Source organism: Choloepus didactylus, chromosome 3, assembly GCF_015220235.1.
Source record: "Choloepus didactylus isolate mChoDid1 chromosome 3, mChoDid1.pri, whole genome shotgun sequence".
In the NCBI taxonomy this organism is placed as follows: Eukaryota; Metazoa; Chordata; class Mammalia; order Pilosa; family Megalonychidae; genus Choloepus; species Choloepus didactylus.
This window is the reverse complement of record NC_051309.1, coordinates 161,199,296-161,214,206: the sequence shown is the minus strand read 5'-3', so window position 1 is coordinate 161,214,206 and position 14,911 is coordinate 161,199,296. Positions and strand designations below refer to the sequence as shown.

The 14,911-nt window shown below is 37.3% G+C and overlaps 1 protein-coding gene across 4 annotated transcripts in view; it reads left to right on the top strand.

Moving 5' to 3' along the window:
- The window catches only part of NR3C2 (nuclear receptor subfamily 3 group C member 2), a 437,426-nt gene that overhangs the window by 197,685 nt on the left and 224,830 nt on the right, over positions 1–14,911 (top strand). For all 4 annotated transcript variants that reach the window (XM_037830778.1, XM_037830780.1, XM_037830779.1 and 1 more), the window contains exon 3: positions 8,032–8,171. In XM_037830778.1, coding sequence (XP_037686706.1) covers positions 8,032–8,171 — 140 coding nt within the window. The remainder of the gene's footprint in view (positions 1–8,031; positions 8,172–14,911) is intronic.

The window sequence follows — 14,911 nt, the reverse complement described above, 5'->3', positions numbered from 1 at the left end:
TTGTCACAAATTACATACTCATGTGTTATGAGCCCAAAACAACAGATTTATCATTACATTTTATGCATTTGCCCTTTAGATTCTATAAGAAGTAAAAATTGGAATTGCAAAACGAAAATACAATACTACCGGCATTTATATTTACCCATATTGTTACCCTCACTAGAGAACTTCTTTCTTCATGCAGCTTCAATCTATTATCCATTATCCTTTCTGTTCAACCTGCAGGACTCTCTTTACCATCTCTTACAGGGTGGTCTAGTAGTGATGAACTCTCTCAGCTTTTGTTTATTGGGGAATGTCTTAATTTCTCCCTCATTTTTGAAAAACAGTTTTGCTGGATACAGAATTTTTGATTGGCGATTTTTTTTGCTCTTAGCAGTTTAAATATGTCATCTCACTGCCTTCTTGCCTCCATGGTTTCTGATGAGAAATCAGCGCTTAATCTTATTGCGGCTCTCTTATATGTGACATGCTGTTTCTCTCTTGCAGCTTTCAGAATTCTCTGGCATTTTTTGGCATTCGTTTGATTATAAAATGGTGTGGGTTGGGTCTATTTGGTTTATCCTGTTTGGAATTCATTGAGCCTCTTGGATGTATATATTCATATCTTTTGGTATATTGGAAAGTTCTCAGCCATTTTTTAAAAATATCCTCCCTGCTCTTCTCTTTACTCTCCTAAGCTATTGCAGTGTGTATACTGGGATGCTTGATGTTGCACAGGTTCCTCAGACTTTGTTTTGTTTTTTTTCATTCTTTCTTCTGCTCTTCTGACTAGATGATTTCAGTTGTCTTAGCTTCAAGTTCACTGATTCTTCTGCCAGCTCCAATCTGCCATTGAAACTCTCTAGGGAATTTTTAATTTCTGTTACTTCAGCTTTGTTAGTTTTCATAATTTCCATCTTTCTGTTGATATTCTTTGTTTTTGTCTGTTGTTTTCCTCATTTCCTTTAGTACTTTGTCCCATGTTTTTCTTTAATCCTTTGAACATGTGATGACTGCTTTTTAAAAAGTCTTTGTCTGGTATATCCCAAATCTGATCCTCTTTATTGATGGTTTCTGATGCTTTAACTTTCTCCTTTGCCTGGGCTGTGGCTTCCTGTATCTTTAAATGTTTTGTAATCTTTTGTTGAAACATGGAGATTTTATATTTTAATGTGTTATTATTGGAATTTAGACTTTTCAGTGTCTATTCCTTAAGCTTGTTTCCAGCTTATATTATGACAGAGCTTTCCTTGAATACCAGGAGCTAGCAAAAAAAAAAAGAAAAAAGAAAGGAAAAGAAACCCCCTTCCCAGGTCTTGCACATTTACCTGTGTGAGTGTTTTCCTTTGGGGCTTATCCATACAATGAGTTTAGAGACTACCTTGAAGTCAACTTGTAGGGGCTTCCCTGAAGCTTTTTTTGCACATGCGTGTTGTCTTGGGCATGCACTTGGAGCTCTAAGAATTCCCCTGTTTACATGGTTACAAATGGCCCCTCTTCCCTAGGAAACAGTTTCCTCATGGTTCTGGGCATGGCACTGTGTATCCTATAGTCAGAAAGCCCTTGCTTGCAGTGGCCTCACCTTTGATTGCTCTGCCACAGCATTCTGTAGGAGAGCTCTGTGAGCTGCCTTCTACATGCAGGGCAAGTTCATGGATGGCAAACTTACAACAAGAGTCCTGCTTCAGTCCCTCAGACCACCACGGAAAAGATTGAGCCACACATACATTCTCCTAATATGTGCACAACGGTTGCTCTGCTCCCTCCTGAACCAGGACCAGGGATCCACACTAAGGCAGTGATGGTTTGGGGAGGGGCAGCCGGGGTGCCATGAGATCCTGTTGCTTTTAAGTTCCTTTTTTTTCTTGATTTGGCCCTCACCCTGTTACTATAATCCTTGATCTGTTTTCTGGAGCTTTGAGAAAGACATTGCTGCCAATTCTGGTTAGTTATTAAAAGCTTCTGTCATTTTTTGATCAGTAAGAATCATCTTTTCTGGCAGTTTCTTATTGCTTCTCTTTAGATATCCAATCCTTTTACGGAAATTGATATCCCAATACATTTTTTTGGTGATTGGCTAATATATCCCCTTCCAACTGCTTACTAAAATCAGCATGAACCTTTGATTAATCTCTTCAATCTCCTACCTGTGTCATTAAAATTATTGTATTTGATATGGAAAATAGTTGCAGTTTACCATTATAAGGTTCACTCAGTTTTTACTTGGTGATATTTTACCATTTGTATAAAATCCTATGAATTACATTTCATCTTTTGATGGTAAACATCTTGCTATGAACGATATTCCTTTGATTACTGAGCCAAAAAATTAATAGTTTTTGCAGTTTTTCCAAAGTTTTCAGCATAAACTATTTTTGAGGGGTGGGGGCAGGGATAGAATATCATTTTAATCATATATGTATACAGAAATTTTAACAAAAATCAGTGTAGAAAAGTTCCTGTAGATGCAAAAAAACTAAGATTAAGATTTATAAGTGCCATATAATTAGCTGATATAGAAATATAAAAGGTTTTACAGGTAGATTTAAAAAAAAATTCTTGATGCAGATCAAATGGGGGTCAGTTATTGTGTATTATAATAAATTGTCCTTAATTTGAGCTTGAAACTGAATCTGGATAAAATTTGATCACAAAAGTCTTATTCATTTATCTTTTTTTATCCTTTTGTATCTAAAAAAAATCTATGCAGTGATCTTAGAAATCATTTATTCACTCTCGTTATTTTATTGAGAATTATGACCCAAAGATAAAGGGCAATTTTGCTCAAGTTTCACGAAGTTAATGGCTGAGACAGAACTAGAACCCAGGCCTCCTGAATAAGCCTGTCTTCCCACCTTTGACCCCCTCCGTTTTCAACCCTACGGTTTGAGACTAAAATCCAAGGTAGATGCTTAGTAAATATACTTTAAAGATCAATTCTACACACAAAATCACTATATAGGCTTTGTATTTTGGTAACACTCATAGTGTCTAGAAATGAGTTTAAGCTCTGTCCCCATTCTCTCTCTCTTTTTTATTTTTATTTTTTGGTAAAGTATACAAATGTATTTCTTAAAATTAGGTACACATAATCTTCCAGTTGTGTACAATCTCTCAATTTCAAAACTAACCACTCGATAGGATATCAGTAAAGAATGGAGTTTTCCTAATCCATTCACACTTTGTGGCCTGTCTCCTGTGTAAATAATGCATATTGTCGCAGCCCAAGAGGACCATGCCAGTCTAAAGGCCAAAGAAGACAACGAGCATTTTCTGATACATGAACTTTTATTCCAGGCTTGCTTACAGGGTGAGAAGTCGTGGAGAGATCATGACAGCTCTCTCAGGCCGGGCAGGTGTCGCATTCACAGGGAAGACGACCCAGTGATGCAAAAAGGGCAGAAAGCCTTTTATAAGGGTTTAAGATGGAGGCCCTCCTAAGGGTAGGGGGAGCATAGATGCAGGAACAGGTTACTCTGACCTGGGGGGTGGTGCAGGAAGGACTAGAATAACACTTGAACAATTACATGTTGCTCTTTTTGTGACCCTAAGAGCCTTTCACTTCCTGCCTGCTTGCATTAAGTTAAATTTTAAGGTCAATTTACCCTTTTTCTTTTTACTGGCTTAGAAAGACAATAGGGTAAACATTTAGCTGCCTAGGTCATGCAGACTGCTGTGCACCAAAGATCTGCAGGCCTGTTTTGCTCAGGCGACGGGTTGCTACACATATGTTTATGAGACAGCTGGCTGAGCTTTTGAGAATAGTCTGTGTCTCTGAGTTGTGTGGTTTTTTTTTCCTCTGTGCAAGGCTAAATTAACCACAGGGGAACTGAACCTATAACCTTGGCCTCATTACTTTGTCTTCTGTAAGATTTGCCTTTTGTAAATTTATGTTGTACTGTAATGAGATTAGGAGTGTGATTTCATTCATTCAGTGAATAGCACCAACACTGTGCTAATGGTAGCAGGGAACAGAGATACATAGGACAAGGGTTTTGCCCTCAAGAGATTAGGATAAATATGCAAATCACTAATGCAGGTTCAAAAGTGTTGCCTACTTGAAGAGAGGAGTTAGCAAAATGCTAAGGGAGTTAGAAATAGCAAAGTGGTACTTTCAGCTGGGAGAACATCAGGAGCATTTAATGGACAGGTTTTCCATAACTGTGAGTGGGAATGAGGAAATGCTAGGCTGTATAAAGGTGGTATACAGAACACCTAACAAGGAAGGCTGGTAAAGCATAAGGCTAGGCAGTGTGAGAGGACCCTTCAGAGCACCCAGCACAGTAAGATGGGTTATAGGGAGAGGGACTTTAAATGTCCTGCTGAGGATTTCTCCATTTATTGTGGTATTCAGTAGGGTCAACTGAAGATTTCTGAGCTAGAACATAATGTATTACACTATCAGGAAAACCCGTTTGTCAGCCACTATAGAATGGATTGGAGGGAGAAGAGGCTCCAGTCAGGGAAGAACCCCAAACCTTCAGTGGGGTGAAGAGAACTGACAGGAGAGTTTGCAAAGCTGGGCTGAGTAAGCCTTGGTAACTGGTGAGATTTGATAGTTGATGAGGAGGTATCTAGGATGAGTACCAGGTTTGAATCCAGGTAACTAGCCGATGCCAGTACCCTTTCAAAACATATAAAATCTGAGGGAAAAGAGGATAAATACTGCTTTGAAGATGGTATGTTTAAAAGGCTAGTGGAATATAAAAGTAGAAAGGTCATATAGAAGAAATGAAAATAGGAAATTGGAGCACGGGAGAGAGGATGGAACTGGATATAAAGATTTGGTAAGTCATTTGCCACGGGACACTGTTTGAGGCTAGCAAAGTGGATGAGATCTTAGAGTGAAGAAAGAAGAAAAAGGATGGCCACAGGTGGAACTCTAAAGTCTACATTAGTGATCAAGAGATTGAGAAAGGGTCTGAAAAATAGAGGAGGCATTGTTAGAGAGAGGAAGAGAGTGTTACAGAAACCAAAGAAGCTAAGAGCTGCCCAGGGCATGCAGAGGCAAATTTGCTGTTTTGTCATTGAAAGACATTAGTGAAGACAAGGAAAAAATAATTCGTGTTTGCTTTAATTATGTAATTAAGCAAATTTATTTTTAAAATCTGGATTTCACAGCATCTTTTTTATGCCAGCTTCCTCTCTAACAATTTAGTCCAGCTACATTTCACTCCCAAGAAAGTTGAAAACAAGTCATATTCCATTCTTTAAGGAATTCAGTAGGACATTAGAATTGATGAATTGGTGGGTTTTCTGATGACTGTTGTGAAAATGCCAATTATCTACAGTCACTCATTTATTCAAGCACTAGTTGGCTGTCTACTAGGGACCAGGGATTTTTCCATGCCCTGGGCATACAGCAGGGAATGACAGGCGAAAATCCCAGCCCATGTTGAGTTTATTTTCTAGTATGAATGAGACAAACAAAACCAAACTGAAGAAGTAAAATAGCAAGTTAGATGGTGATAAGTGCTATCAGGAAAGACCAGACAAGGGGAGATGGGGAATTCTGGGGAAGAGGTGTTTCTCTTTTCACAGGGTGATCAGGAAACGCCTCACTGAACAAGTGACATTTGACTAAAGAACTGAAGGAGGTGAGAAGAGGTCAGCAAGTGCAGCCCTGAGATGGGGCATTCCTGGTGTGTTTGAGGGCTAGCAAGGAGGCGAGGGTGCCAAAGGGATGGGGAGAGATTTAGAGCAGTGTCAGGGGCCAGATTGAGGACTTGTGGTCATATGGGTGGCTTTGGCTTTTTTATTTTGAGTGAGAGGAGGAGCCATTTGAGGGTTTTGCGCAAACGACTAGAAAAAGATCATTCTGACTCGGGGTGGGTGGGTTATGAGGAGAAAGGGGCGAACAGGAAGGTAAGTTAGGAGGCTGTGCAAAAACCCAGGCAAGAGGTGTTGATAGCTTGGACTACAGGGTACCAAAGGAAGTTGTGGGACGTGATCAGAATCTGAATATACTCAGAGGGTAAAAGGAATAGAATTTAACAGATTAGATGTGAGGTTGAAAGAGAAGAGTCTGAGATGAATCCAGGATTCTTAGCCTGAGCAACTAGAAGGAAGAGTTGCCATTAACTGAGATGAGGCTGTCTAAGCAGAGAGACTGGATGAGATCACTAAACAAATGAATTGGGGTAGTAAAAGAGGGTTCTAAAAGCTAAAACTAAGAGGCCCTTAAGCATTGGGACAAAATCAAGGCCTAACTAAATGTAAAATATAAATCCCATATGTGCTTGTAGCTGTGAAAAAGCACTTACATTTTAATGATAATTTCAAGTGATATTCTAAATATTGAAAAAAATCATGATGCTTCCCTATAAGCATAAGACACAAGTCAGAGTATGGATTGAGTTTTACTGGCCAATATGTTGAAGAAGTTACTGGTGCTGAAATGGAATGTTTTGAATGCCATAAAGAAGTCAAAGGACACTAATAAAAATAATAAAGAGCATTTTACTCAAGAGGAGAAACAACTTTAGAGAACATTGTTATAGTCCTTGATTTAAGAAGTCATTTTCTAGAAAGTCAGTCATGCTACAATGCTCTGACCAGTTAAAAAGTTTCTTCCTTCATCTGTTTTTGGTGAGACTGTAGTTAAAACATTTAAAATGGTTTTTAAAAATTATTAATTCAGTGTTATCATATTTTAGCTAATTTGAAAAACAGGGAAATCATCACTGTACCATAACCATTTTAGCCTTGTGTTACATTTTCTTTCAGTCTTTTTTCCACATACCTGCAGTTTCACATGGAGGCAGAAGCCATGACAGCAAGATGATATCAGTGACATACAGCAAATGAGCCAGAGCTTTCTGAACATGCCCAGCTTGTATTTCTCTGAGAGCCATTGCACATTCTGCCTCTGCCCCCTTTTTTTGTATTCTTTGTATGGATAACATAGACAAGCCTTGAATTTCCCACCCTTCCTAGTAGGGAGGGCTGAACCTACAATGTGCTGCTATATTACCCTGCGCCATAGCACTTACCGCAATAATTTGTGTTCCCACTAATGATGAGGGCAGAGACTGGGTTTTTAATGTTTATTTCCTCAGCACCTTGCACAAGACCTGTGGGTAGATATTCAATAAATGCATGTGGACTACAAATGAAGAAATCAGTCTCTTTGCTGGCATGGTACTCATCTTAAACTGTCACTGAACGATGATTCCTTATTATAAAGTATGTTATTCAGAATGTGTCATAGTAATATATATCTTATATAAGAAGATTCCCTTTAAGAAGTGTTGAAACAGACTTGGCTTAAAAGATTCCCTTTGTCTCTGTAAACTGTTGCCTAGAATCCCTCATTTTCTTACCGTGAAAGAAACCTGAGATATTTGCCACATACGATGTTTTTGGTGTTTTGTTTTGTTTTGTTTTGTTTGTTGTTGTTTTTGTTGTTTTGTTTTAGCATTGACCATGTCCTTCAAATTACTAACGAAAATGAAGTAACTGGAACATACCTATATATAAGAGAACATGAAAAAATACAGGAGTTTGGAGGGGTAAAATTGCTGGAGGTAGAGGAAAGAGTTTTGTTATTTGTTTTGCCTTTTTAATTAGTAGATAATGGTTTTGGAAAGGAAAGATTTTTGTATAATTTGAGATATATAATCTGAGTCTGGGTGCAGAGTGTTGAGAAGTATTGTAAAAGCTCTTTGATGCCAAAACGAAAGGACAGCAATTACTTCCATGTTGACTTGGCTCAAGATCCTTCTCCTTGCTGCCCAGCTAAAATACAAATAATATTTTTTGTGAACTTTCTCAAAAACAGGAAAAGGAGGATAAAAGCTTATATGTGATTATTTATTATTTTTCAGTTCTGGGAAGAGGCTTTTCTATACAGAGTTCTTGATAGCATTATTCCCCTAATAGAATTTTACCTTCATTTTGTTGAGTTTTGTAAGTAGTATGTTGCCAACACATGCTTACTGAATTCATTTATTGTGTCAAGATTATTGACAAATTTTGAGCTAAGCTGTACAGCATATCAAATGTGCCATTACAGTTACTTATTTAAATATTTATTTTTTTTCCCAGCTCTACTTTACGAAGTGTCTCTACTGGATCCTCAAGACCTTCCAAAATATGTTTGGTGTGTGGGGATGAGGCTTCAGGATGTCATTATGGGGTAGTAACCTGTGGCAGCTGCAAAGTTTTCTTCAAAAGAGCAGTGGAAGGTAAATGTTCATGTGGGTGTTCCTTTTACACATTTTTTCCTAGTTTGTAGTTTGCTTGCATGGTTAACTCTGTAGTGTATTTTTGATGTGATCTGTCAGTGATAAATAGTAATACTGCCTTATCTACAACCCTCCTGGAAATTTTCCACTGAGCAATAATTAATGAGCAAAATTTGAAATTGAGTCAAGATCAACCAGTCAAGGCGGCTTTTTTCGCCCTTGTTTGTTTCAGTTTGTTTTTCAGTGAGACTTAATAAATTTAATTTCCATGATCTGCAATAGTATTTTTACTAGGCACAGACTTAGAATATTTCTCTCTGCTTTTTCTATGCTTCTCTATAAATACACAAACTAAAATCTGTTGTTTAACTTGTGTTTCATATAGAATAATTTTATTTAACAGCGACTTCAGACTCTGGGTCCCCATTTGAGTTCTACCTTTATTCCTATTGAAGTTTTCCAAAAGCATATATTAAATGAAAATTCTGACTGAGATTCCTTTTGTATATTTTGGGTACCCCTTGCTTCTGTCCAAGCAATTGTACTTCCTAAGTAGAAATAGTCTTTTAGTTTGTTTTTGCTTCCCCATCCCCAAGTTATAAGCTAATTAACATAAGTCTTAGGCCAGATGGTTTTATAAATACTAGGTTGAAAATGTAGATTTTTTGCTCTCTATTGTCTAATTGACACTTATTTCACAAAGTAGCTCGACATTAAGACCCTTTAAGGTTTATTTCTCAGGGAAGTTTTCTGAGAGATGAATTGGTGTTTCAGAGGCTAAACATAAGTGACTTGAATGTTTCATCTTTGTTTTGCTGGAGACCACAAGGTAGCATCCTTACTTCTGGCATGAAAAAGCTGACCAAGTAATTATTTCATTACTTCTGGGATTGATTTTTTACATTATTTAATTAATATTACATTATTTTATATTATTTATACTATTAGTTATTTAACAGTCCCCAAACCTAGCACTGAGCTGATGACAGGCATTCAGTATTTCTTTCGCAGGATATGGGCTTTTAGTTACAAGAGACAGAAAACTCAATGCAAGCTGGCTTAAGCACAGATGGAAATTCATTGGCCCACATAACTGGAAAGTTATACTGTAGGCTTGGCTTCAAGCAAGCCATGGTCTTAAGCCAGATCATTAGAACTCAGTCTCATTCTCTCCATCACTTGACTTTGCTCTGGCTCCATTTCAGCATATTCTCTCATGATGGTGAGATGGCTACCCGCAGCTGTAGGCCTCCATTAAAAAAAGATTTTCTGGTACCACCTATAAAACCTCAGCATTGGATCTTGTTAGACTGAACTTGGCTCATGTGCCCACCTCTGAACCACTCACTGTGGCTGGGGAATGCAGTGATCTGATAGGCTAGCTTTGGCGGGTTCATTTGTGAGAAGGCTGAGTTCTGTGAATTGGGAAAAATAAACGTGTACCACCGAAGTGAATTGTTTTCTTAAAGGTCTTTTTTTTCTCTCTCTCTCTTTCCGTAACTGTATGATTGGCTCTGTAGAAAGTTTTCAAGTAAATGAGGTTTAACTTTGGTACTTTCCTAACTCTACTTCGTACCTTCCAATATAAGAACCGCCCTTCCTAGGCTCACTGATTAGTGAACAAAGTAAGGTGAAGTGTAAAAATAAGATGATGTGGAGAAGGGCATTTCGGATGGAGTAGACAGCAAGGGTTTCCACGTTGGCTGAGCCTTCCTAAGGGGCAGCATTCACATCAGAACTTAAGTTTCTGCTATTTACAGAATCTGCCTTTCTCAAGTTTTTGTTTGTTTTTGTTGAATATAGTAGTTTCTGTGGAAGTACCGATGAGGAAAGAATTTGTTTGTACAAGTGAGATATAAATAAATATGGAAAAAGCCTAAATGTCTTTACATATTTTTCCTTCATTGGAAAGCTAATCGATGAATGGATAACTTAAATTGATGAGACTTTTAAAGGTTTTTATTAATACAGCTGTTCCCTGTTTATTTGGGAATTAGATTTTTAGCAGTCTCAATTGCATGAAACAAGGCTGTAAACTTAGACTATAAACTTCATGAGTGTAAGGACCTAGTTTTATTGACTGTTATACTCCCAGTGTCTGGAACAGTCCAGCAATAGTAGACACTTAAAAATATTTGTTAAATATAAGTAACCAATAAATCCCCTGAGTGGGGAAGAAATTAAGAGGATACAAAGCTCAGGCACCTTCATGTATGTGGGGGGTTGGAGTTGCGGGGAGAGGTGTGTGTGTGTGTGTGTATGTGTTGAGGTGTGTGGTGTGTGTGAGAGACAGAATGATATGAGAGAAATATGCGCATCTTTGTATCAGAGCTTTTTGATTTAATAAGGTTTATTATTATAATACTTTGAACTACTATACTTAATACTAATACTATAGTATTAATATATAAATATATATTTTAGTATATATTAAACTCAAATATATATGAGGCACTTATTTCACAAAATCATGGTATATGAGTGCTATCTATTTTTTTTTTTTTTTTTATTGTTCCCCCTTCCTTAATTGCTCTCTACTGCTAGTTCCCCTACATTCTACATTATAAACCATTTGTTTTACATTTTTCAAAGTTCACATTAGTGGTAGCATATAATATTTCTCTTTTTGTGCCTGGCTTATTTCGCTCAGCATTATGTCTTCAAGGTTCATCCATGTTGTCATATGTTTCACCAGATCGTTCCTTCTTACTGCCGCGTAGTATTCCATCGTGTGTATATACCACATTTTATTTATCCACACATCTGTTGAAGGACATTTGGGTTGTTTCCATCTCTTGGCAATTGTGAATAATGCTGCTATGAACATTGGCGTGCAGATATCTGTTCGTGTCACTGCTTTCCGATCTTCCGGGTATATACCGAGAAGTGCAATCGCTGGATCGAATGGTAGCTCTATATCTAGTTTTCTAAGGAACTGCCAGACTGACTTCCAGAGTGGCTGAACCATTATACAGTCCCACCAACAATGAATAAGAGTTCCAATTTCTCCACATCCCCTCCAGCATTTGTAGTTTCCTGTTTGTTTAATGGCAGCCATTCTAACTGGTGTTAGATGGTATCTCATTGTGGTCTTAATTTGCATCTCTCTAATAGCTAGTGAAGCTGAACATTTTTTCATGTGTTTCTTGGCCATTTGTATTTCCTCTTCAGAGAACTGTCTTTTCATATCTTTTGCCCATTTTATAATTGGGCTGTCTGTACTACTGTCATTGAGTTGTAGGATTTCTTTGTATATGCAAGATATCAGTCTTTTGTCAGATACATGGTTTCCAAAAATTTTTTCCCATTGAGTTGGCTGCCTCTTTACCTTTTTGAGAAATTCCTTTGAGGTGCAGAAACTTCTAAGCTTGAGGAGTTCCCATTTATCTATTTTCTCTTTTGTTGCTTGTGCTTTGGGTGTAAAGTCTAGGAAGTGGCCGCCTAATACAAGGTCTTGAAGATGTTTTCCTACATTATCTTCTAGGAGTTTAATGGTACTTTCTTTTATATTGAGATCTTTGGTCCATTTTGAGTTAATTTTTGTGTAGGGGGTGAGGTGGGGGTCCTCTTTCATTCTTTTGGATATGGATATCCAACTCTCCCAGCCCCATTTGTTGAAAAGACCATTATGGCTCAGTTTGGTGACTTTGGGGGCCTTATCAAAGATCAGTCGGCCATAGATCTGAGGGTCTATCTCCGAATTCTCAATTCGATTCCATTGATCTATATGTCTATCTTTGTGCCAGTACCATGCTGTTTTGGCAACTGTGGCTTTATAATAAGCTTCAAAGTCAGGGAGTGTAAGTCCTCCCACTTCGTTTTTCTTTTTTAGAGTGTCTTTAGCAATTCGAGGCATCTTCCCTTTCCAAATAAATTTGATAACTAGCTTTTCCAAGTCTGCAAAGTAGGTTGTTGGAATTTTGATTGGGATTGCATTGAATCTGTAGATGAGTTTGGGTAGAATTGACATCTTAATGACATTTAGCCTTCCTATCCATGAACATGGAATATTTTTCCATCTTTTAAGGTCCCCTTCTATTTCTTTTAGTAGAGTTATGTAGTTTTCTTTGTATAGGTCTTTTACATCTTTGGTTAAGTTTATTCCTAGGTACTTGATTTTTTTAGTTGCTATTGAAAATGGTATCTTTTTCTTGAGTGTCTCTTCAGTTTGTTCATTTCTAGCATATAGAAACATTACTGACTTATGTGCATTAATCTTGTATCCCGCTACTTTGCTAAATTTGTTTATTAGCTCTAGTAGGTGTATCGTTGATTTCTCAGGGTTTTCTAGATATAAGATCATATCATCTGCAAACAATGACAGTTTTACTTCTTCTTTTCCAATTTGGATGCCTTTTATTTCTTTGTCTTGCCGGATTGCCCTGGCTAGCACTTCCAGCACAATGTTGAATAACAGTGGTGACAGCGGGCATCCTTGTCTTGTTCCTGATCTTAGAGGGAAGGCTTTCAGTCTCTCCCCATTGAGTACTATGCTGGCTGTGGGTTTTTCATATATGTTCTTTATCATGTTGAGGAAGTTTCCTTCAATTCCTACCTTTTGAAGTGTTTTTATCAAAAAGGGATGTTGGATTTTGTCAAATGCTTTTTCAGCATCTATTGAGATGATCAATTGATTTTTGCCTTTCGAGTTTTTAATGTGTTGTAATACATTGATTGTTTTTCTTATGTTGAACCATCCTTGCATGCCTGGAATGAACCCCACTTGGTCATGGTGTATGATTTTTTTAATGTGTCTTTGGATTCGATTTGCAAGTATTTTGTTGAGGATTTTTGCATCTATATTCATTAGGGAGATTGGCCGGTAGTTTTTCCTTTTTTGTAGCATCTTTGCCTGGTTTTGGTATTAGATTGATGTTAGCTTCATAAAATGAGTTAGGTAGTGTTCCATTTTTTTCAATGTTTTGAAAGAGTTTGAGTAAGATTGGTGTCAGTTCTTTCTGGAAAGTTTGGTAGAATTCCCCTGTGAAGCCATCTGGCCCTGGGCATTTATTTGTGGGAAGATTTTTGATGACTGATTGGATCTCTTTGCTTGTGATGGGTTGGTTGAGGTCTTCTATTTCTTCTCTGGTCAGTCTAGGTTGTTCATATGTTTCCAGGAAATTGTCCATTTCTTCTGCATTATCCAGTTTGTTGCCATACAGTTGTTCATAATATCCTCTTATAATTTTTTTAATTTCTTCAGGATCTGCAGTTATGTCACCTTTTTCATTCATTATTTTGTTTATATGGGTCTTCTCTCTTTTTGATTTTGTCAGTCTAGCTAGGGGCTTGTCAATCTTGTTGATCTTCTCAAAGAACCAACTTTTGGTGATATTTATCCTCTCTATTGTTTTTTTGTTCTCTATGTCATTCATTTCTGCTTTAATCCTTGTTATTTCTTTTCTTCTACTTGGTTTAGGATTGGTTTGCTGTTCATTTTCTAGCTTCTTCAGTTGATCCATTAGTTCTTTGATTTTGGGTCTTTCTTCCTTTTTAATATATGCGTTCAGTGCTATAAATTTCCCCCTTAGCACTGCTTTTGCTGCATCCCATAGGTTTTGGTATGTTGTGTTCTCATTTTCATTCGTCTCTATATATTTAGCAATTTCTCTTGCTATTCCTTCTTTAACCCACTGATTGTTTAGGAGTGTGTTGTTTAACCTCCAGGTATTTGTGAATTTTCTAAGTCTCTGATGGTTATTGACTTCTAATTGTATTCCATTGTGGTCAGAGAATGTGCTTTGAATAATTTCAATCTTTTTAAATTTATTGAGGCTTGTTTTATGTCCCAGCATATGATCTATTCTGGAGAAAGTTCCGTGAGCACTAGAAAAGTATGTGTATCCTGGTGATTTGGGATGTAATGTCCTGTAGATGTCTGTTAAATCTAATTCATTTATCAGATTGTTTAGGTTTTCAATTTCCTTATTGGTCTTCTGTCTGGTTGATCTATCTATAGGAGAGAGTGATGTGTTGAAGTCTCCCACAATTATTGTGGAAACATCAATTGCTTCCTTTAGTTTTGCCAGTGTTTTTCTCATGTATTTTGTGGCACCTTGATTGGGTGCATAGACATTTACGATTGTTATTTCTTCTTGCTGAATTGTCCCTTTTATTAGTATGTAGTGGCCTTCTTTGTCTCTCAAAACATCCCTGCATTTGAAGTCTATTTTATCTGAGATTAATATTGCTACACCTGCTTTCTTTTGGCTGTAGCTTGCATGAAATATTTTTTTCCATCCTTTCACTTTCAGTTTCTTTGTGTCCCTGTGTCTAAGATGAGTTTCTTGTATGCAACATATTGATGGTTCATTTTTTTTGATCCATTCTGCGAATCTATATCTTTTAATTGGGGAGTTTAATCCATTTACATTCAACGTTAAAACCGTGAAGGCATTTCTTGAATCAGCCATCTTATCCTTTGGATTATGTTTGCCATATTTTTCCCTCTCTCTATTAATATCCTTTATTGTACCCATACCTAATCTCTTTAGTACTGAACCTTTCTCCAAGTCTCTCTGTCCTGTCTTTGTTTCTCTGTCTGTAGGGCTCCCTTTAGTATCTCCAGTAGGGCAGGTCTCTTGTTAGCAAATTCTCTCAGCATTTCTTTGTCTGTGAAAAATTTAAGCTCTCCCTCAAATTTGAAGGAGAGCTTTGCTGGATAAAGTATTCTTGGCTGGAAATTCCTCTCACTCAGAATTTTAAATATATCGTGCCACTGCCTTCTCGCCTCCATGGTG